The sequence below is a fragment of the Saccostrea echinata genome, unplaced genomic scaffold, assembly GCF_033153115.1.
Source record: "Saccostrea echinata isolate AGI-Se365-2 ecotype Australia unplaced genomic scaffold, CSIRO_AGI_Sech_v1 ptg000025l, whole genome shotgun sequence".
Taxonomy (NCBI): Eukaryota; Metazoa; Mollusca; class Bivalvia; order Ostreida; family Ostreidae; genus Saccostrea; species Saccostrea echinata.
This window is the reverse complement of record NW_026889774.1, coordinates 7,513,706-7,537,687: the sequence shown is the minus strand read 5'-3', so window position 1 is coordinate 7,537,687 and position 23,982 is coordinate 7,513,706. Positions and strand designations below refer to the sequence as shown.

Below are 23,982 nucleotides of genomic sequence, written 5' to 3'. Positions count from 1 at the left end.
ATGCATCGCTGTCGTCAAATACTGCAATTCTAAATGTGATGTTTTTGTAACCTTTCCAAATCATTTACCGACAATGACAACTTCATTTTCAAATATAAGTGACGAATGCAATTTAGAAGTCAATAAATTTTTAACCATTGACTCGGAACCTTGTTTTCTATTGGTATATGATGCACTGTGATAAAATATTCCCTTTGACGGAGCAGCAGGTGCTTTTTGATGCTATAGCTAGTCTGTGATCCAGATCTCAGAGGCATTAAAACAATCCACCTGGTCCAGAATGACTAAACAGTCTTAGGGAGGGTAGATTACTTGAACAAAACATAAATGACCTAGATCTTATAGCATGTCTCGTTGATGAACAATTTGTCAATCCATACTGACGATCGAGAGGTGATCAGCGCCTTCCTTTAGTTAATTTAATGTGATCGCATTATTGAAATAGATGACTATTAATTAATGAATTTTATCCTTTTAACAGTGTTTTTGGGGGGGTGATATTGTGGCGTATAAACAGGGGGTCGATGTAATTGGCGTTCATTGATTTGATTGGCATTAATTTGAGATTCCCATTTCTTACTTTCTGTTGTGTGTATAACTTGTAACACTTGGCCTCATGGGATTGCTTAGCGCTAATGGATACGGGCTTTTGCGGGGGATTTCTCAAGGACTCTTTCCATCACTTCGAGTTAGAAAATTCACAACATTGAGGAAGATGTTTAATTTTCTTGGATTTGCTTTCGTCGTTATATTACTTTCAGGTAAGGTATCTGTGATGCATTTTACACATGATCTGATATCGGTCTAAACAGCATAAATCCTTTTGTCCTTGGATTATAATGGACACTTAATGAAAAATTGTTGGGATTGACATTATTTTGTGTGAAATGTAAGAATGACATTTTTCTTATCGGTTGTCTGGTTCTTTCAGAAAACGTCAGTTTTTCACCATGTCTACATCTGAAAAAAAAGGGTTTTTTTTAAATTAAAAAAATGAAAACTGTACTGCAGTAATATACGTGTGGCATGTCTCCCTGATAATTCAATTTAAATAATTCAAATGTATTTTGAGACTTTTACATAAAATAACAAATAAATATATTCTCGTGCATAAGTAGAAACTTTTGCCTTGTTTGAAAATACATGTTGCTTTATGTATATAATGCATTTCTTATACTTTTTAAGCAAATTACAAAACTTGACGTCTAAGCCGATCATCTTTGAATAATAAACCTTTTTCGTGAAATGATGATACACAATTAAGGACAAGAAAAGGTGACTCAGACGTTCGAACTACAGGAATTATGTAGAGTATAGAAATAGTTCGCAGATAAAAATCTATAATATGTACATGTTAATTAAAGCTGTTACGAGGTGAATTACATTAATAAGAAAAGGACATTTCAAAGCTTCAATAAAACAACACATGATCATCTTTTGTGTTGTCTTATTTTATTAAAAAGCTTTGGAATCCCTGTTCTTGCTTTTGGTACCTATCATTGTAACACACACACAGTTGAAATGAAATGCATTTTTAAAAATAAAAAAAAAGTATTAAAGTGAGCTATTAGGGTTAAATTTGCAGATAAAATGAAATACAATATCGCAAACCTACTTAGAACGTGCACATGATGATCTGATGATTTTAAAGATAATTTGTATGACGTGAAAGACATTACCATTTTGCGTGATGAAACTAAGATGGATTCATGAGAAGAATTTGAAAAATTGAGATTATGCCCAGAAAAGACGTGCCTTTCCAGTTCTTTTTCAAATTGTTTTATGTTAATAAGCTTAAGAATATTAAGTGTCAGACTTCGGAAAGCCTCCAAAAATTCTGAGAATCACTGTTCAATTGCTTCCATTGCATCGGGTCACTTATTGAGCCCTTGTTGGAGCTTAATATTGACACTTAGCTTTAAAGGCCAACCTGGGAATCGTTTTCTTTCAATAATTTAGAAATATACGTGCAATCGCGATGACATAGATTTAATTGAGAGTATTCCTTCGCCGAGAACTAGTCATCTAATCCGGCATAATTGTCTCAATTGAGTTGCAATCGGTTTAGGTCATCAAGGTAATAATCAAAAAATCTCGCCAAACAAAAAATTCTGTGATCTTCAATTATTGATGTGTATTTGATTTTTTACAGAAAAGGTTAAAAAGAGTTAAGAGCATATGGTCACAGACGTATAGGCAATAAAATTTTGTTGTAAACATACACTTTTTTTTAGAAAAAATAATAATCTTACATCATCAATTTTATACCCGAATAAACAGCAAATTTAATAACGGATTGTGCATACGGAAAAAAAATCAAAAATGAAATTAACACGTAGCCAGCACCCCTAGTGTTGCAAAGACGATTCATTGATTCTGTAAATGAATTTTTAAACGTGACAAAATACCAAACGAGCAGCCCTTCCTATTTTCGAAGAATGTGCTGCACATATTCCTATTTGACGATTACTGTAAGCAAATCCCACCGGCAGCTGAATAATGAAACACACGGAATACTCTGCGGCAGATGCTATTATTTCGTGTTTCCACGAAACACCAAGGCTATTTACACAGGAAATTTACCAGATATTACGACAATTACCGTATCAACACTTTGATCCTCGAACTGCATGTATAGTTCTTAATTAAACTTCCGTATCCGGGTAGATGCATGTATCTACATTTGATCAATACATCAATACAGCTTCCCAGTTTCCAGTTTTCCTCTTAGTTTTCTTGTGTGCGCAAGGTCGTATGTTCGATTCCTTCATTTGTCTCGAGTGCGGTAGGTTGCGCGTTCGAATCCAGACTAAGTGCGGCCTAGAACTATGAAGTATTTCCGATTGTTTAGAGGAAACATTAAAATCTAATGCTTTCAATAGAACTTTTGTGAACTCGTCTAGAGTCTGACCGGTGTCTAAAACTAGGTAGACACAAAATATAATCAGAATATTGTTGACAACTAAGAAGGTGTTCAGTTCAGTGTTATATATAGATATTACTTATTTACTTCACGCAATTCAAGAAAGAAAGGTGGAAAATCAGTCTAATCAAAATTAGATCTTCAGACATGTTCCTGTTTTTATCATATTTTATTATGTCACAATGAGACGACATCATCAGTCCGGGGAGCAGATGGAAGTTGTTATGAGATAACTGAAAATATTTTCATATTTATTAAACCCATTGCAAGTGTTTGCAAAGAGTACAACGGGTTCTTTTTATCCTATAGATGCGCCAGGCACTCGTTTTAGTTCTACTCAGTTTAACGATGGTTTCTGAGTGGAAAAACAATAAGCTATGTTTTTAATTATAAGATTTTAGTATTCATGAAAAAAGTATTATCAGTTAGACTTGATAACAAAAATTAATAATTACACATGCATAGAGGATAATGGAGACCAAAAATTGCCAGTTTTATAATCAGACAAAAAGTTTGTCTTTACGGACGAGAGAGTTTTGTTTCTATTATCACAATTTTGCCACATTTAATGAATCTTAAATCATTTCGTTGTAAAGGTTAGCCTCTCAAGCGTTTAATACACGGAAACGCTTAGATTTTCTTGTTTGGGTAATTAAAAGAATTCCTGTTTAACGATGTGAAGCAAGGACAAAAAATTGTCGATCATGACCTAGCTCTTTTGTATAGTTTATAGTTTATAAAGTTCAAACACTAAAATCAGTAGATTGGTTTTTTTTTCTTTCAAAATTTCATTGTATAATGCATCTCTTTTACAGTATATATTTTTATCAATAAACCCATGAATAATGTTTCCTTTCTGAAATGACATTTCCTTTGTGAGTTTTAAATATTTAAATTTTATTTGTGAATGGCGACCGAATGATGGGATTCAGGTTTACTGCTGCCTAGTCTAATTGTCAAGATTCAAAAAGAATTCATTTTCTTTGCTTTTAGTTGGCTGTTTTTTGGTATATAATAGAGACAACTCTCTTATTAGTTCAAACAGCATACCATTTCTCCGTTTTCCGATTATACGTTATTAAATTTAGGGCATGCAAATATTTTTTTTCTCATGCAGAAAAATATTATGTCGTTCGCACAAGATATTATCTCGTTCGCACGAATCATTATGACGTTATTTCTCTTCTGAACGACATCGTATGTTCCAACATAAGAAAAAAAAATAATTGGATACCCCAAATATACCACCGTACGATTGTTTATAAATGAAATTTAAAACACTCAAAGTATTAAAACTCTATTGATTTTTAAACAGTTTAATTTCCATGCAATTTATTTATTCATTATTCACCTTTAAATAAAATTTGGTTGAACGTTTCTTATGTGACATACCGGGATAAAGTATAAGAAATTTGAATTTTAACGCACTGCTCTAATTTTTTGGTAAATTTTTACACTTGCACATCTCTGAAGTGTGATTACATGAACAGAAACAATTCATTGGAATTTATTTTTACTCACAATGCATACACGATACCTTAATCCTAGATATCCTGCGATAAACTCGACATCTAATAATTCTCTCGATTCTATCATCCGAATCAATTTTTGTGATGATGGTTAAAATTGCTAATTAAATCACCGATAACATAGCTCAGTTTCTGCTTCTGCGTCGATTTTCTGTTATTTTCTTTCAACAGGAGTCTCTCGGTCGGAAAACAAGCCGCTTCCTTCCGGATCCGACTCTGAATGTTAGTCGATTAACAGTTCAAAAGTTTTCGTCTAGTGCAATCCGATTATGTTTCAGGTGGAAAATATTCTGTGCGTTAATTCAAATATAGTAGAACAAAGAATCTTTAAATAATCACACTATTTAGTCACTTCAGAAAATGAGAAAAGAAATGTTAATATTTTTGTTTTTTACGGTTTTTCTATGTAATTTATCTTGTTGAATTCGTTTGTTTTGTTTCTTTAGATTGGCACTTTTAGTGTTGTGTTAGTGTGCCAAAATACAATAAAAGTACAGAACGGATTAATTGTTCTCTTTGAAGATAACATGCACACATGATATTAAACTTGTTAACACTGTAACAATAGTCCTCATTCAATGAAGTGCTGTTTGTATTATACGTCAGTTGTGATTATTGCTTTCATCAATTTTTTGACGTAACGGTACGTTATATTTACATATTCAATTGCCCCGCCCCCTTTTGAAAGAAAAAACGCACTTCTTTCTGGCATCTGTCATGCTTTACGTGCCCAATCCGATTCTAATCCCGAGAAAGTATCCAAGTTTTGTAATTGATTATTTTCGTCAAATGTCTCTGATCTGCATGTTTCTTTGGCATTTGGTCGCACTAGCAGCAGGAGTTAAGTGATAATGATGATGACGATCTTTGAGCTTCTGTGCGTTTTACAATTTATGATCTTCACGACAGGTATAAATGATAATGAAAAAAATAATAAAAAAAAAATTAAGATTTTATTAATTTTATTTTCTTTTTTATATATTTTACCGTAATGACATATATATATATATTTTACATATAAATCACTGCGTTTTATACTTTCAGGAAATTCAAAAGGACAGGATGGAAGCGAAAGTCCACCAAGCCTAATGAAGGCTCGTAAGTAGTCGTTATCAATATATATTTCCCTCTATTAATTTCGTCTATTCAGTCAGTCTTTTTCAAAAAGCAAAGCATATTTGTGTCAAGTATGATATCGCCTTTTAAATTTGATAAAATTCAATACCGTTTAGATTTTTGAACTTATATATCAGGAAATGAGAGGTTTTAATTAACAAAAAAATCAATTGTACCACAATCTACAAAATATAACAAAGATAAAATGCTGGAGTTTATAAAAGTCGGTGGCATTTTATAAGGGACGGCCTTTTGTTTATGTGATTAACGTTAACAGACACTAACAATAGCTCGTCACATCCTAATTTACCATGTTAAATGGCGAAGAACAAGAATTCTCAATTTGTCGGTGAAATCAATTCCACGAATTATTCCTGTACCAGCTATCCAACATTCGGAGTTTTAATGCATTTCTATGTTAAAAAATAATCAAGTTCACTTATCAATAAACAATGGAGCTTTGAAAATGTCAGCAATGAGAGACATCGACATCTTTGTTTTGTTCAAAGATCGAGGAAGAAGGATTTTCCTGCTTGGGATCAAAGTGTGTTTTACACTTTATATATATTTAAAGTCGTTGCGCTTCTCCTGGGTATTAAGATACAGTGTATACATAACACAGTTACTTTACAGAATTTCATATTCCTTTTGATGACTATTTTGTTCATTAACTTTTTTTCCAAACTTAATTTTAAGTCGAAAAAAATTTAATTTCGTTGAAAACAAAAACATTTTTAAAAATTGATTTTAAGAGGGAAAAAAGAGCTTCATAGTTAAAAGCCACTGTAATTGCGTGAGTTTAATTTAGTTAGTATTGAAAGTTCAAAGCACATTTTTATGCATTTAATTATAAATGTAAATGGTTATAAGGAAAAAGGGTGATAGTCAAGGTAAAATAAAATTTATAGCTATTCACGATGGATAAAACTTTTTTTAAGCCTGAAATTTTAAAAATGCAAGAATACCTGATTTCACCACGTAAAACAGAACAGGTACATTGTAATTAATTTATCTTAGAGAAGTCGAATATAAAAACAAATTCAGAAGGCCTTCGGTATATGTTGCATATCTTCATGCAACCTGCAACATCTCTACAAAAGCAGCAAATAATAATAAATGACGCCGAAAAAATGTAATAACGACACGTATACCATCTTAAATAGAAACTCGCGGCCATACAGGCTGAACAAGGCAAAAGCATTTATAAAAGATCTAACGTACTATAAAGTTTTATAAATGACCATTAAACTGTTCTAAAAAGATTTTTTGCAAAATATGAACAAATCAAGAACTGATGTAAAGGCTGTTTGGATTGTTTTGACAAGTAACATCTTTTTCAGACCACTAGTACTGTTAAGACATAGAGATAAGCCCGGTAAGTAGATAAGCAATAGTTCTAGAGATCTTCAAAAGACAAACACAAATTAGTTCCTGAGCTACTATAAAATCACTTATTTTCCTGGGGTCAAATTGTCGTAGTTTTTAAGGGGGGGGGGGAATGGTTCATGGGGATTTTATTTCATGGTTAAAACACGAAAACGACGAAAATTAACCCCCATGAAAATCGCGATTTCACCGCTATTCGAATACCGCAGTTCTTTGCGTAGTGACGCACTTGTAGGAATACATTTTAGCCTTGTGTCTGGACCATTATAAAACTGTATAGCCTGTTCAGACAGGCGGATCTGATTAATGATGGTCCTTACTTAGTTTGGGTAGAACTTGATACCATTCCGTCAAAAGACAGTCTAGAATCGATTTTTGAAATGGTCCAAGAGTCATCAGTAAGCTTTGAATACGGTCTGTAGTTAATTTTAAGGTGGCGTTTTTTGATAACAGTTTAAGTTTAATTTTTTCCCGATTTCATACGTATTAACAGCTCATAACTTTCAAATTTGAAGATTACTGTCACTTAGCTATCGATTTCACTTTGCTAAACCTGATCCGTATTGGGATATATTTTGAGACAGACTTTATGTTGATCTATAAGCTATGAGTAAAAGATCTTGATGTGTAATTAAACAAGAACATACACACTGAGGTATTGTTTGTGATCACAAGAGGTAAACACTCGAAATTCCGGCATTTAATTGGTTCATTTGTATAAATATCCAATTATGGAGAAAGAAAAATCAATTTTACTTGAGATCAAACATTCTCTTTTGCATACAATTTCCAAAGGAATAAATTTAAATGAAACGCTTTTTCAGACACTAATTTTCATTACATCGTACGTGTCGTGAGAGGAAGGTGTTTGAATAATCTTTGTAAGCTGGTAAAGGAAAAACAAATATATCTATTTATTACTTTTATCTTTTTTTTTTTTTGACCTGAAGTAGCACAATGATGTATATTCCCATCTTCGGGTTTTTTCATCAAGTCCAGTAAAGCAATCTCGTTATCAGAATGTCACACAAGTCAAGATAAATCTGCGTGCAAATTACAGATCATATTTTCTGGACAAGATCATACTTGTTCCGAAACTCAATTCTCCAATCAAAGCCGAGATCTGCTCCCGTAATCTCATTACATGGACAGCAGGGTTGGTTACACTGTACAACATCCTTAATTCAAACAAGCGTCGACGTGAGCTACTGATAAAGCGTTCATTAGACCTCGATTGATGCCAATCGCGATGATGGAAAATCTCCTACATGCTTCAAAGGGCTTGTAATTCAATAGAATTTGAAGGAAATGTCGTGTAACTATGCTTAACCCTGTTAGCTATGATTGGTATATCGACTTACTAATGTGTAGACATTGTTTGGATAAGGGGAACATTCTTCTGTGTTGTCCTCTTGTTAAGTTGCAATTCATCTTCTAAACTAATAAAGGATAATGAAGAGTTAATTAATTGAAGAAATGGCGAGAGCTTCTCAAAACGAAAATATTTTTTCTGGATGTATCTGAACAATTTATAATATGATCATGGGCTTACTTTCCCCACAAGATGATAAACTGATCCAACGATTCTTAGACATTATATCTTGAAATATTCCATTTTGAATTTATGCCCGGTTTTCAGAGACATGATTCAAAGTATAATTTCTTGTATATAAATAAAGTCACACTTTTTCGTTGTATAGTTTTGTTACATAATCAAAACGATAGTTTTTGACAAATACGGTTGCCCTGGGAGTGGTTATTTCTAATGATAAACAGACTCAAATTATACACTTTTTTTGCCAGTGACCTTTAACTTGCCCGATGACTTTGGGTCAAGATCTTAACTAATCCTCAGCTATAAAGAAATCTTTGTGCCAATAATCAGTTTCCAATGTGTCTCCATTACAAAAAAATATAGAACAAGAATTATACATTCTTATAAAAGTGACCTTGAATTTGAAAAAATGACCTTCGTTCAATGTCATGACGTTCCTTCCGGTCATAAGTAATTCTTATGTGAAGTATCAACTTCCAATATTTTTTTCCATTAAACAGTGCGACATTTAACTCCGAACACTACATTGTCCAGACTTTTTTACTACCATTTCTAATTGTGATGTCCAAAAATAAATTATAACACTTGATGGGATTTCTTAGCAGTATCTACGGGTCTCATGTTGAACTCTCAAATATCTTTTTTAAAGATATGCTAAAAGTCAGAATCCCATGGACGAATGGTGGGATTTTTAGTCCTTACAACTATCCCACCTTTCTCCCTTGGAAGAAAAAGTGTCAGATGGGATATTTTCTCCCATTGGGATTTTTTCTTCACAAAATTGTCATTGGCCATTTGCAAAATGATTTTGTTAAAAACATTCTGATTGTATACAATAGTCTGAAGTTTATATTAAAAAGATGCTCGATTTTCTGGTTGACAAAATCTATTTAGTTTTTGGAGATCAGGCCATCCAACAATCTGTCGGAATTTCCATGGGTACCAATTGCGCCCCGATTAGCAGATCTATTTTTGTATTCATATGAAGCAGAATTTATTCAAAAACTTATACATGAGAAGAAGAAAACACTTTCTGTGGCCTTCAACTGGACCTTTAGATACACCGACTACGCATTATCAATTAATAATAGCTACTTCCATTCATATATCGACTCGATAATTTCCACTCAAAAAAATTGAGAAGTCTGACACATCATATCAGTTTCATATTTTACTAGAAAAAGGCGTTAATGATAACCTTTGAACAAACTTTATGATAAACGAGATGACTTCAACTTTTCAATTGTCAACTTCCCTTACTTACGTATCAATATACCCTTATTACCTGCATGTGGGGTTTATGTCTCTCAGTTGATTCGATACGCAAGAGATGCTCTACATTTGAACAATTTCTAAAACTAGTCAAACTATTGATAATCAGGTTGATGAAACAAGAATATCAACAGTCTCACTTAAAGTCATCACTTCGCAAGTTCTATGGTCGATACACTGACCTTGTCAGCTAATACAATCTATCATTATGTGGAATGCTAACTGACGATTTTCATACTGATTGGTAGGTCATTATCTACACATTGAATTGTCTACGGATTTTTCCGTTTTCCCGATCATGACAAGGAGCACATGTACACGGCGGGTGTGACCGGTCGGCAGGGGATGCTTACTCCTCCACGGCACCTGATCCTACCTCTGATGATTTAAGAGGTCTGTGTTTGCTCTGCTCCCGATTTGCATTGTTTTAATGGACTTTTACTGTTTGTCATCTCCATGTATCATAATGGACAGGACAAGAATTATATTATTCTGAAATTAACATTGAATTTGATCAAATGATTCTGGGTCAAGGTCAAAGCAGACTCTCGGGTCATAATTAATCTGTGTGTGAAGTAAAAACGTTTAATGTTTCTCCACTAGAAATTTATGGTCCAGACTTAAATGTTACACGTTTTCTGCAAACTTTTTTTTTCATTTATCACCCTCTTAAATTTCTCCAGTAGTGAGTTATGGATCAGACAAGAATTATACACTTTTTCTGCCAGTGATATTGGAATTCCCTCAGTGACCTTTGGTCAAGATTATGACACAACCTCAGATCAGTGATTGTAAAAGTTTCAGCTTTCAATGTTTCTCCATTAAAATACATGGCTAGGATAAGATTTTTTATGTGACCTTAATCAAATAACCTAAGGTCAACATCAGGACAAACCTATGGGTGGGTGATTTGGTAAAAATACTATATAAACAACTGATAAAAGAAGACGAACAATTTTCTGAATTTGAACCTTTAGTTTCAAAAACTAAATAAATGACAGTGAATGCATAATTATTATTCAACAGACATTTTTGCAAAAAACATATACATAAGAACAAAATTATCTAGAGAAGATAAATCGAAACGAAACTTAAGGTTATTTTTGCAAAACGAACAGTACATAAAAGCACGACGAACCACTTAATACACAACAAATGATGCTAGATGAAAAACAGTGGTATTTGCAAAATAAATGAAGATTTATGGACAATAAAATATTTTCGAACTAACTTTTTTTCTGCACATCCTTGCCCCTGGGGCCATTCTTTGAACAAACATAAATTTACAATTAAAGTTCTTTGTTTTTACTTCGACTTGTTTTAGCCCACCTAGGTTCTAACTTTTGCTCCAGAAAAGATAGGGCTTTGATTTTTTTTTTCACATATGCATTATTTGTGACAAGACTTATTGGATTGTATATTTGACCCCATGACTTTGATTTTGAAGTTTGATACAGTTTTAATAAACTTTAATCTTTGCTATAACTGTTTTAATTTAAAAAAATGTATCGTTTTGTATGATGGACAGACAAGATAGAACACACTGACAAGACAGTTACAATATGCCATAAATAATGGCATCCCAACCATTAATCGGGGGACCACAATTCTTTGATTTTGCTTGTTAAAAAATCTTTTCAAGACTATCAGGCCATGCCAAAGTAATATTAAATAATAAGCAAACATTCACAAGGTGTCTGGATTCGAGTTTTTCTTCTTCAAATGATGGACCATGTGGTATGGGTGAAAATATTCTTTTAGAAGATTCATTTTTTCCCCGTCAAATCATGACATGGACTGTGGAGATGGGTCACCTTTACGAGTTTCGTGTGAAAGTCTATAGGGTTTGATTAGAATGGAGAACACTAATCCTTATAATATGTAAAGGTATCAGATTTATAAGGTTGTTTAGTACATAAAACTAGATTAAAAATTAGATTCTGAGAAGGATGTTTTAGTGACGTACCAAAAGTTGCATTTTTTTTTTTACGATACCTTCTATATAAGTTGCAAAAAAATACCAATAGATTGTTTTAGTTGTACGAAAAATAAGTATATTGCAATCTGCGGTATTGCATTCATCAAGATGTAAATGTATTAATATTAATGAAGATGTTTTCAGTGCTTAAAGGCAAATCAGTAATGCGCAGGCCTGTAGCAACGGTTTCAAAAGGGGGGGGGGGGGCAACCTCCCGAAAAAAATCTGACAAGCCAAAAAAAAAAAACAACCTAATTAACTGTACCCAATTCCTGGAATTTGCCAGTGCTCGACCTTACAACAACACAATGTGGTGGGGGGGGGGGGGGGACCAGCATCTAAAGGACAAAAAGATCTAGTGAGGTAGTAGGGTGCTCCCCCCCCCGGCCCCCTGCGTTCTATGGGTCTGGTTATGCATGTACAACAGATTTGCTGAGAAGATTCACTGATATATTATGCTTATTAAATCTAAATTTTAATACAGTATATACTGTTTAATTTGTCGAGACTTCCATTTTTGTATCTTGTGTTTAAAATATACGTAATTAGCATAATTAACTTGCTTCCTAAATGACTACACATCCAAGGCTACAGAAATCTTATCTTTGGAGAACAAACACAGAAGATATCGGGTCATGCTGCTGGAAAATGATCAGACTGATCATAGAAAGGATGATTTCACTGTAAGCTATACAGAAGGAAAATTTTAATAATAGGTCTGTCGAGCAACTTAATAACCCATTTCCGATATTCTCGTCTGTAATAAGCAAACTTTCACATTTCACACACTCCATCTGCAATTTTCTTGTCCGTCTTAATGTTATAATCACTTTGAAACAACTGTAATAAATATAGTTTCTTGGGAAAAAGTATACAAGCGTCTAGTATTCCTGTTACAATATTAAATGAGCTGCCATCTTGTTTTCGTGAATATTGACTCTTGGCTTTTGCTGAATATTAATTTTGCCACCAGAATCAGAGATGGTTTCTCTGTCTTTCAGCTTTGATTGTCTGTTCCCAAGGTTTATCTTGAAGAGGGCATTTAAATTGTTTTAGATAAAGACTCCATACTTCATATAGGCCTAATGTAAGAGTCGATGTCAAAGCTCATTGCTAGACTATGATCATAACCTGCGTCGGTTAAAGTTGATCACTTTTATCGTTGATGGGGATATTCTTGTGTTATGTCTTATAAAGATTTTAACAGTTATATCATAAACGTAATTCGTTATATTCAGTAGGTTCATAAAACGTTTTAAAATGTGAATGAAAATCTCTTCACTGTCTGAAGCCTGAATTCATGATAAGCGTTTTCGCTACAACCTTGTTTTACTGTATATGTGGAAAGGATTGTCAGGCACTACGGGAAGGAAAAAATATTTTAAACGGGGTTTTAGATTGTGACGTTTTTCTTGTCTGTGCAAAACCTATAAAGGGTCTACATGTAAACCACTCGTCGTATATTGAGTTGAGTGTTTAAAGGGTTTGTAATTCAAGGCATTAGACCAATATATTTTTTATAAAACAGCTGAGGTATATTTCTTGGTGTAATTTTGTCTTACGGTCTACTATTTTCAAGGCCAAAGCTCCCATATAAATTAACTTCTCCCATTATTCTACACAACATAGAGCACTTATGTTTTCTTGGTTACAAAAAATGTCCTCAAAAATAAATTTAAGATTGGCGTGTAGTAAAACACAAATCACGGTCTTCCACTCCAATACTGGCAGTAAAGATGCCGTATGTTGTTTCTTTTCAGATTCAAAAATGTATCCATCTCCCTGGGACGAGTGGTGGGGTTATGGAGGAAGAGCAGGTAATAACTATTTAATTTCCATTATCGGATTCCAAATGAAGTTGTATTGGATTTAGTAACGCGATATGGCAGATACAAGTAGATGCTGGTTTTTCATCCACAGTTTAGGTCTCTGGACATATATTGACGTTTTTAGTCGAATTTTGAGAAGCTTCTCTCTGTTTTTAAATCATTATCCATAGGCTAGGGTGTGGCAGCAGAAGATAAATTTTATAAGATTAATTTCATAATGAAAGCAGTATGATTTACGTGAACTATACATACATGTACATGTGTTGCATGCAATGATTATCTGCTAGTTTTAAAATCGGCTTTTCTTTAGTAAAGCTTTCGTAATTATAGTATATGGTACATTTCTCAACTGAACTTGTAGAGCGATATAATGAATCTTGATGACTCCGTGTAAGAATATTTTTCTGAGTGACACATACTATAATAGACAAACCCTTCAGATCTAATTTAAGGAACATCGACCCTCTGATAAGAAAGATAACTCCAATTTGGATGAATGACAATTATTCTGTTATGAAATTGTTAAGTTAAAAGTCCTTGTCTGTAATATTTTGCCCCCGCAAAGTATGCTGAAATTTTGTGCATTTTAATTATAAATTACATTTCCTTTGAGAAGTTCTTAACGTTAAAGCAAAGTTTTATATGAGTGAAGAGAGGAATGATGAATCTTAAATACTGAAATTATACCATTTTCAGTAGAATTGTGTTCCAACAGACATGACGCAAAAAACAGCCATTTAGCTATCTAAATATGGGTGTTTTCGCCCACTCTGGAACATCATATAAAAGACGGTTTTCATTTTGTGTAAAAACAAGTCGTAGGATAATTTTGGACATTGTACTAGCATTAGTCTTATTTCTTACGGAATGGATCGATGCATTGCTTGGTGGTCCGCTGGCGGGCTAGTCTCAATCTTCCGTTCTAACACGCCACTCGTTATTTTAATTAAACAGGGTAGCAAAGCAATTCTCGTGTCAAATATCGCCCTCTCGTGTCCACTTTTTATGTGGTCAGATTAAATGGAGTTTTTCTTGGTCCCCTGGCGTTACATTTTGTATACCTGTGTAGTAATCTTTTCAAGTCTATAATTTTTGTAATGAGAACCCAGAAGATTTGTTTTACAGGACAAAACGTCTAAACTTTTTTAAAAAATTACTGCAATAAGAAGCATAACGGAGATTTGATTGTGTAAACACCTAGACTATAAGATAGATAAAACATTGACACCTTTACGCAACTTATTTCCCATCAATATTTATATCGTGCTTCAAGTACTAATAACTTTACAGAATATCACAGTATTTGATATAATCCCCAGTCATAAAACGACACAAAATTAAATAAAGTTTTTAAATCTGATGTAAAATTTGGTTATTTTATTCCTGAAAAGTTCGTAAAAAGACTTAAGAATCTTTTCTGCCCAGATTGAGAAGTATTTTTGTTGATCCGGGAATTGATCGAACACTCTGATTTAATGGACGACATCGCGTTTTTTGCGATGCCTTTATTACATGAAAACATATCAAAATCGGGGAAAATGCATTTTACATGTTAAGTCGTCGGCGAAATTGATGGTAGAAAATTTATGACTTTGGATGTAATTTCTTGGCACGAAGGACCTAAACCAAATTCTGATTTGATCTTCGGAAAGCAAATTACTACTTGTTCGAAATAATACTCGACAAAAGAACACGAAAGGAATTCTTAAACTCACAAGAAACATAAAAAGAGACTTATTGTCCTGTTAATTGTATCAAATATTGCTTCAATATCTCTCTATTTTCAATTAGTAAAATGTTTATATTTGTATTATTAGTTTTAAAATGCATTCCCAGAGAACGGTCATAATATGAAAATCCTAAAATAAGGTTTAAATCAAAAATTGTCTTAATATTCATTATATCCAGAATGATTAATTTATTAGATATTTAAAATCTGTGAAGGAATTTTGAATGCCGACTCTTTCAGAGAATTTAAATGAAAAAGCAAAGTATTTCACCAATGTATACATGCGAGGAAATAATGTTTACAATTGCCTTAATTTTCATGAACATATCAGATCGATGCTCCCTCAAAGAATGAGGGTTCCTTCTTTTTTAATTCGGTATGCTAGACCTTACAGTTACGGACATCACTGTATGATGGACCGTGACATAATTTTTTAGGACGGGAGTTACTTTTAGAGCAATAGCTTCCACGAAGGTGAAAGTAGAACACTGTAAAACAGATATTCAGATTTTTACAATTAATAGAGAACACTGGCATTTCATTAAATATTCAACATTCCAACAAATTGTGATTTTTCAACTGTCAAAATAACGGTCAAATTTTGGGTATTTAGTTTTCATTAAATCGTTCCCACTTCCAGTCGTTTTGCTGGAACGTTGATTTGTTGCGTGTTAAATGTCTTAGTTGTTTTGCACTGTATTCCGATTGCACGTTGACAACTCATTTCTCAAGACAGCCCAAAAGTGTTTGCCATGCCTTAATTAGAATGCAGAAGAATGACACAGGACACAAACGAAACCGAATAAACTCATCTAGGTGAAGTAAGTTTAACATTTCTTGATCAGAACTGACAGGTTTCCATTAGATATCGGATCGAAATGTTCATGAAAGATTTCACAGAAACCCGAGAAATTTAATGTAACCTAATGAGGAAGAGTTCGTTAGTTTTCTGTAAGTGCAACCCACAGGGACTTCAGAGACGTAAAATGAATGCTGCTCATAGACTGTGTTTACAAATCAAGATAATTGGCCAACCCAATTAGAAATTCCTTGCCCCATGTATATTATTTTTTGTTACTTTTTCCGATATTTATGTATTGTTAGGTATTTTTAATTACAGTCAAACCTGAATTAACCGACCTATTAAGGGAACTACTAAAATGGTCACATATCAGGCCCGTAGGAAGCAAATTAAGTTGGGGGGGGGGGGGGCACAGCCATACATTTTCAGTTGACAGTTGAGGGGGCACTATCCAAAAATTCCTTGACAAGCCAAAAAAAAGGTCATCAGACGTTTTTATTGAGGGGGCACAATCATATAGTATCTAAGTTTACTATAGTAATCTATATATCGGCAAAATTATTGGGGGGGGGGGGGGCGCCCCCGGTTCTTACGGCCATGCCATATGGCAGGTAGTCTCTTAAAGCAGGAAATCTTCCATGAATTTTCGGAGTATATGAATCCTAATTAGTTATACATGTACTTGTTTTCCTGTTCTCCGTCCTTTGTCATAGTTTTGAATGATTTTTCATTGTTCTTAATAAATAATATTCAATAAATATTTATTTGTAAATTTCTACAAACTGTTTTTTATTTCTAATCGTGTACTATTTACACTGGATATGTATTTTTGCACAAATATAAGTTTGAGAAACAGGCATGCTGCCAATTTATTGAGGCAGATTCAGGCTCAATATAAAAAGAATTATATTTTTCAGCCATGACCAAATGTTTTTTTTTAAACCTATATCCAACATTTGCTTATTTTGTGATCGGTCGACAGGGGATGTTTATTCCTGTTAGGCACCTGATCCCGCATCTGCTGTTTCAAGGGATCTGTGTTTTTACCTCTTCACGATTCGTATTCTTTACTGGATTCATAAGAATGATCACTGTTAGTTACCTTCACCATTTACATTATGACCCGTCGCCCGCGTGGCGCAGTGGTTAGAGCGTTGGCTCTAGAGTCGCGGAGTAAGGAGTTGATCCTTACGTCGCAGGTTCGAATCCCACTGTGGGACGTGGAGACCGGTCCTTCGGATGAGACCGTATAAACCGAGGTCCCGTGTCACAGTAGGTGCTGGCACGAAAAAGATCCCTCACTGCTCAATGGCCCTGAGTGCCGAGTATAGGTCAAAATTTGTAGCTCTCCACGGGCAAGTGGTGGCGTCTCCATATGAGTGGAAAAATTCTCGAGAGGGACATTAAACAATAAACAAATAAACAAACAAATACATTATGACCCATGATAGTATAGATTTGAGATTTGTCTCTAATGCTTCAATATCACATACTGTATACTTTCATGGACGATTTTGATCAAGTGGACTTGTTTGATTAGCACCAGTTACAAATAACATATTTCGTTTTAGCACCTGAATACTGGGGAGACACATACCCTGACCATTGGTACATGTGTTCTAGGGGCAAGCAGCAGTCACCAATTAACATAGAGCCCGATTTGTTACTATATGATGGAAATCTTGGACATCTTATCGTCAACTCCCCTCCTGTAAGTTTAATGGTGAAATCTCATTCAATTGACGAAGAATGAAATTCGTTGGACAAATTGTATTGTATCCTGTCTACGCGTTTATATTTTTGAAACCGACTCACACCTACAGCATATGGTAATTTGGCTGAACTAGTCGAGCTAATGCAAAAACAAATAACAGTAATATTTAAAATTTGTTACAACTTTTCATTTGATAATTTGAACACATTCTTCCACAAAAACCTCTTCAGTGGGATATGCAAACATTCTGGGTTTTTTTTCTCTACTGTATGAAAGATGATATCGACTAATATTTACACCAAGTTATTGATTTGGCAAATATTTTTATTTAACTTTATCTCCGTTTATATACCGTAATAAGTTTGAGGATATCGTATCCTAAATTATCTTTAAAGCAAACCTATACATGGTTACATTAAAAGTTGAATGTACGTGAAATGATTTTGTTTTTATTTCGAAGTTGTTGTTGTCTTTTTATTTAGGTTGAGGGTATACTTCAGAACACCGGAAATGACATCACTTTAACTTTCAAAAATGACATCAGAAACCAAATCAACGTCACCGGCGGGCCTCTTTCCTACGTGTTTCGAATCACCGATGTCAAATTTCATTTTGGAAGAAAACAACGGGCGTCCGAACATCAGATCAGCAACAAGTCATTTACAGCTGAAGTACTGCTACTTTACATTTTACTTGTACTATCAGTCTCTCAGTACTTTTTACTGTACTACAGCTAACGCGCTTCATGAAATATGCCGGCGTGAAGCGTCGTAGTTCAAGTCTTCATGAATCTTCAAAAATTAAATTCATTTCTTAAATAAGTAATCATGTATATCACATTTTTTCAAGAAATGCTCACATCTTTGACCTTAGATAAGCATGATGTTTAGTCATTCTCTTTCTGACGCCTAACAGAAGAGGTTTTACTGTAACTATTAAAAAAACCTTGAGAGCGCTTTATGAATTTTCCAAAGAAATCCCAAAAGTGGTTCTCAAATGGACGTAAAAGCTCTGGTTATTGAAATTATACTTCCCCGCTGTAAATTAAGACTACCATCTTCTGCATTTTGATTACTTTATGCCACTTGTTAAACCTATCGGGGACGCTTAAACGGAATAAGAGCAGTTACATTTTCAATATTGCAAGCTTTTATTTCAAAACGAATATCGACGAGAATTTAGACATTAAGTTTTAAAATGAACTTTATGTTCAATATTTTTTTTTACATGAAATTCTTCATAAAGGATGCAGCTAGTATTGATACTTGTTATTCTCAGAAATGGGGCAAATTGGATTTAATTGGTTCTATTTCAGTTCTTTTCAACATGTGCACCTTTTATCTAGTGACGTCAGCATTTATACATTAATTTTTTTTTAACCCTTATGTTGCAAAGAAAAGATTTCGGAGTTATTTACTGTCTTAATTATGTCGTTTTTAAATGATCAGTTGATCACAATGTCTTTTTGCAGATGCACATAATGGGATATAATTCTGAGGTCTATAGCACGATAGACGAGGCCATGAATGGAGTAAGAGGCCTGGTTGCCATAGCTGTTTTTATTGAGGTACCTAAGATCAAGACTAAGTAAAAGGTCTTATCACATTTCGAGTTGTATGTGGTGTGTGGTACTCGAGAAAAGGGGTATTTTTTGGATAACTGGCCAGATATACTTAATTTTCCTCAACATGAAAGAATCACAAAAAGATGTTTCTTATTTGAAAGTGATATGTATTTTCACTCTCAGATGAGTATTTTTTCTAATTCTAATTAAATCTCTACTACCTTATGTACTACTACATAACCTGTTATTCTTAAAAAAGCGCAATTTATAAATCAATAGGAAACAATTATTTGTTTTTTATCATTCCGCAATTTTCATATCCGTCAATAACCATTTCAGTTTTTGTATTTGCAAGTCTACAAGTACTTGATCTTTATTATATATTCAAGCCCATATTTAAAAAAAAAAATCTTAGCCACCTACTCATTTTTTATCTTGAGTCGGGAAAGGGCAAGCAATCTTTCTTTTAAAGATGTCCTAAACATATTCATATACATGTACATTGCGGACCCAAGCACGGGTTGTTTCTCATCAATGCAGTTATTACAAGCTATCCTCTGCTCACTTTTCTGGAATTTTTCTGCTAGGTCACAATTTCTCAACAGAAGTTGGAGATAAAATGAAATTAAAGAAAATTCAGTACACCACACGCCGCAAGTTTATGACAAATCATTGCTGAAAACGTCAAAAACTGATTATCAAATCCGAGCTGCAAATATACTTTGAATGCTTTGTACTTATGTTTCATAATTTAAACTAACTTTTTTCATAGATAGGCCTGGAATCTAATTATCCGCTAGAACTGATAACAAAGAGATTAAAGAATATACCAATAAAAGGTATTAATCACTCTTTGTATCAATTAGTAATCGATTTTCAGAGATGACTTAAAATCAAGAGGGAATGTGTAATTTCACCAGTTGATGAAGAATACCATATAAAAGATTGATATATACTATTTTTTATATTCAACATTATTACTCTTTGTATTTTTGCATTGTTACAGGCAATAAAATCAACATAATAGGCTTTACCCTTAATGACCTTATTCCCAACACAACGGAATACATGACGTATGAAGGATCACTTACGATACCCGGATGTCAAGAAAGCGTTACTTGGATTATTTACAACAAACCTGTTTACTTATCCACAGACCAGGTATTTTTTTAACCAAATGCGAAAGAAATCAAAATATCCATGCTTTCTTATTATTTATAAAGGTAAAAGTAACCCAGGACATTATTGAGTGAAGGTCAGTGTTCATTCGAATGAAATCTTAAAATCTAGGACGACCACTTAAAATTGACTGGGACAAAGATTTAAAATTTTGTACATAACATGACTAATATATATATTTGCTAGAGCATTTTACACCAAAATATATTAAAAGCATGTTTAGAAACATCTTTTATCTAGAAATTATTAAAACTACGAATTTCGGGACGCGTTTGATTGACACACATCCTTGCAATTTCACAAAGTAAACTTTATCCATACACAACTTAAGAAAAGTGGAAATTTTGTTGTTATTAATGAAAGATATAAAAACTTTAATCCAGAAAGTTCAGAGTAGATATGCGAGAAAGCAAAACCAACTCACCAATAGTGTCAGTCCGTGCTCAATGATGCCTGCAGACTAAACAAGTTGAACACAACAGAGCTCGTGTCCTCTTTACAAACATACGTGTTTGACGTGATATTATGAAGAATGTCGTTTCCATTAATTCTTAGTATATTCATGCAAGTTCAAATCATTAAACTGAAGTTATTATTATTTTTTTTTTGGAATAAAAATAGACATTTTAAACTGTAAACAAAGCAACTGTGTCCAGGCCCCTTTAATTTTTGCTTGAGTTCAAAGCATGTCACGTTTTCTATCGTAATGACATTACAAAATGAAAGATTTTAAAAAAAATTCTCTCTGGAATGTATAAGTGTATCTGTCGCAATACCGAGGCCGTCGTTATTTTGAATTTTTATTTTAAATTCGTAAAATATATTCACTTTTGTCACAGGAAAATTTTGCTGTTATTTCTTCTGCTTGAGGATCTACTCCCTTGGGTGTTGATCTTACAGATTAATCATAACAGGAAAAAGACCAGATAATGAAGTCACTGTCTATTGCAGACTAGTGACATTTCTTCTGTGTACAGTTTTCGCCTTACAAAATGAATAATGGATTGGATGTTGTTGATTTTTTTTTCGAGATTTTAGCACGTGCTTCTGTCGAGGTCCAACACCTTTAAATCTATTGTGAAAAATTGTTATTTAATTTCGGCAATTTTTAAAAATGTGTTATTTAGTCTTAATGATATTCCTCAACGATTTGCCTTGAATGAGTATTTATTCAACAGTAAAAACAAAAAAAAAGTGTCATAGACTGTTTCCATTTCAATTCGACCTAAACAATGTAATTAACAGATCATGCAGATAGACTTCCAGTTTTTAAAAAGAGAAGCGAACTATTTTTTTCAACACTTTAAAAAGTCAAGATTAATACTTAATAAGTTTTAAATTATTATCATTTATTTCAGATGAAACTCTTCCAAACAATACCGCAAATGCGTTGGATCCACACAAATAGCAGATCTGTCATGCCACTCAACCAAAGGGTCATACGAACGAATATCAATGTCAAACAAAAAGTATATATTACGTTTGTTTATAGTGCTTATAAATCACTGATTAGTTGTGCAATTGTGTGTAGAGAAATGGTATTTGCTGTGCTTGAAAATTCTTTTTCATATTTTTGTGAAAGTACATACTGAGTAGTATTTGTTATGGATTATAGTTATACTTCTATTAAAATGTTTCCTATGGAGATATTAGGAGGTAAAATAACTATTTTTCCATACTCTGAAGATTCCAATGTATTGCAATGCTACAGCCCATGGTACAAAATGTCCTAGCCACCTCTTTAAAAAAATCATTCAATTTGAGGTCAGTTTTGATTTCCTGTAATACAATTGGTTGCGATTTCTTTAACGCTGGACTTCCACAAAGCGATACCCCGGGTATAAAATTAAATGCGCTACCTATCCTTTTGGAAATACTTGTATATGTTTTAGTATAATAAAACGCTTAATGGAAAATATCCACTGGATGTGTGCGGATAGCTCTTTAATCAAACTTTTGATGGTAACAATTCCTCTCGGAGTAGCCCTCCGTGTCGGGAATAATTCCTGTCACGGGTTAGATGAAATAGCTACATGTATCCCATTTACAGTCAATGGATAGGTTTCTAGTGAAGTTGAATACATTTCTTTTTAATTTTAGACTGACATTTGTACGATAGAGCAGCATTTCAATTACAAAGGTAAGAAAAATTTTCTTACTTATTTAATCTGTAATAATGTATTCATTACGAACTTATAAATCGGACGATTATGATGATACTTTTAAGTGTAACCAAACCCAAAACAAGCACAATATCAACAAGTTTGAGAGTGAAATTATATACTGAATAATGATTAATATGGTCTTCTTGTTGTAGTAAATGAAATGTTTACTTCATGACAAATGATAAGCATTTCAACCCATGGGCAGACAACCCAGGATCTGCTACTGAGAAGTGCCACAAAGATCAAGATTGCTGTTTCATTTTGTGTTCACCCACGGATTATTAGTGTACATCAGATGCTTGCATTTTCATGGTGCTATGACTGGATTGGTTTCGATATTTTTTTAAACCGACGAGAAATCAACGTTATACATGTATCATATAATTATACAACATAAAATAAACACGTACAGAGTGTTCTTCGGCTTCAATGCGCAAGTCAGAAATATACCCGTGCGATATGGCACTACCCGGTGCTACAATCACGTGACTTTAGAATATGCAAAGTTTGCTCTTTATTTACGTGTATGTGTGATTTGTGTGTTTGAAATATTGTAATGGGTCTTATGAGCCAGTAATAATTATCTAAAATCAAAGAAGTGTTACAGTAGCCTGCAGATAATTAAGATTGTTCATGTAACTATTGTATCTTTGAATAAAGTCATTTGATAATAAATGTAGATCAGAACATTTTTGAGAAAACGAAAAGCTTTATAAGTTACTGCAGTAGGTTAAACGGTTTTAAAATGTTAAGAAAGTAAATGAAGAAAATTCTATCAATGTTAAGTTTATTTTTCTCATGTTTTTCAAAAATTATCCTGATGAATCTTGATACATCAGTGTTGAATTATAAGTGATTCAGTGCACTGCCATAATCAATAGGATAGCGAATTTCTGGGGAAGTATCATCTGAAAATCCTCAAAACAGCTTTTTTTTTTTTTTCTTTTTGGATAAAAAATTCTTTGGCATATCATGTCAAGTTGCACTCAGAAGTTTTGCTTCGTTTTTTAAATATAAATAATGAAGGTTTCATTGAGTTTTTGAAAGTGCCAATTATTTTTGATGAATTATTGTATTTCTGAAATACACCTCGAGGACGAAAATTGGACATAGCTGAAGTGCTTAGATGTTTCAGTTACGATAAAAGCTGATCGTAAACCCTATAGATATAGGATGTTAGTAGCCGGTATTGAGGTACCCGCGGTACTAGGATATGATTTCCTGAGTGACAATAATTGTTA

At 33.4% G+C, this 23,982-nt stretch overlaps 1 protein-coding gene across 2 annotated transcripts; it reads left to right on the top strand.

The window, feature by feature from the left end:
• Positions 1-473: 473 nt before the first annotated feature.
• LOC133192557 (putative carbonic anhydrase-like protein 2) lies at positions 474-23,422 on the top strand. 2 transcript variants are annotated; one of them, XM_061328551.1, is made up of 11 exons: positions 474-761; positions 5,497-5,550; positions 13,520-13,576; positions 17,691-17,830; positions 18,316-18,504; positions 19,305-19,400; positions 20,170-20,236; positions 20,404-20,558; positions 21,935-22,045; positions 22,677-22,716; positions 22,894-23,422. In XM_061328551.1, the coding sequence occupies exons 1-11, from the start codon at positions 617-619 to the stop codon at positions 22,914-22,916; spliced, it is 1,077 nt and encodes a 358-aa protein (XP_061184535.1). In that variant the 5' UTR covers positions 474-616; the 3' UTR covers positions 22,917-23,422. The 2 variants fall into 2 exon arrangements, with proteins under 2 accessions (XP_061184535.1, XP_061184536.1); XM_061328552.1 differs by lacking the exon at positions 474-761 and adding an exon at positions 5,110-5,361.
• Positions 23,423-23,982: the final 560 nt, after the last annotated feature.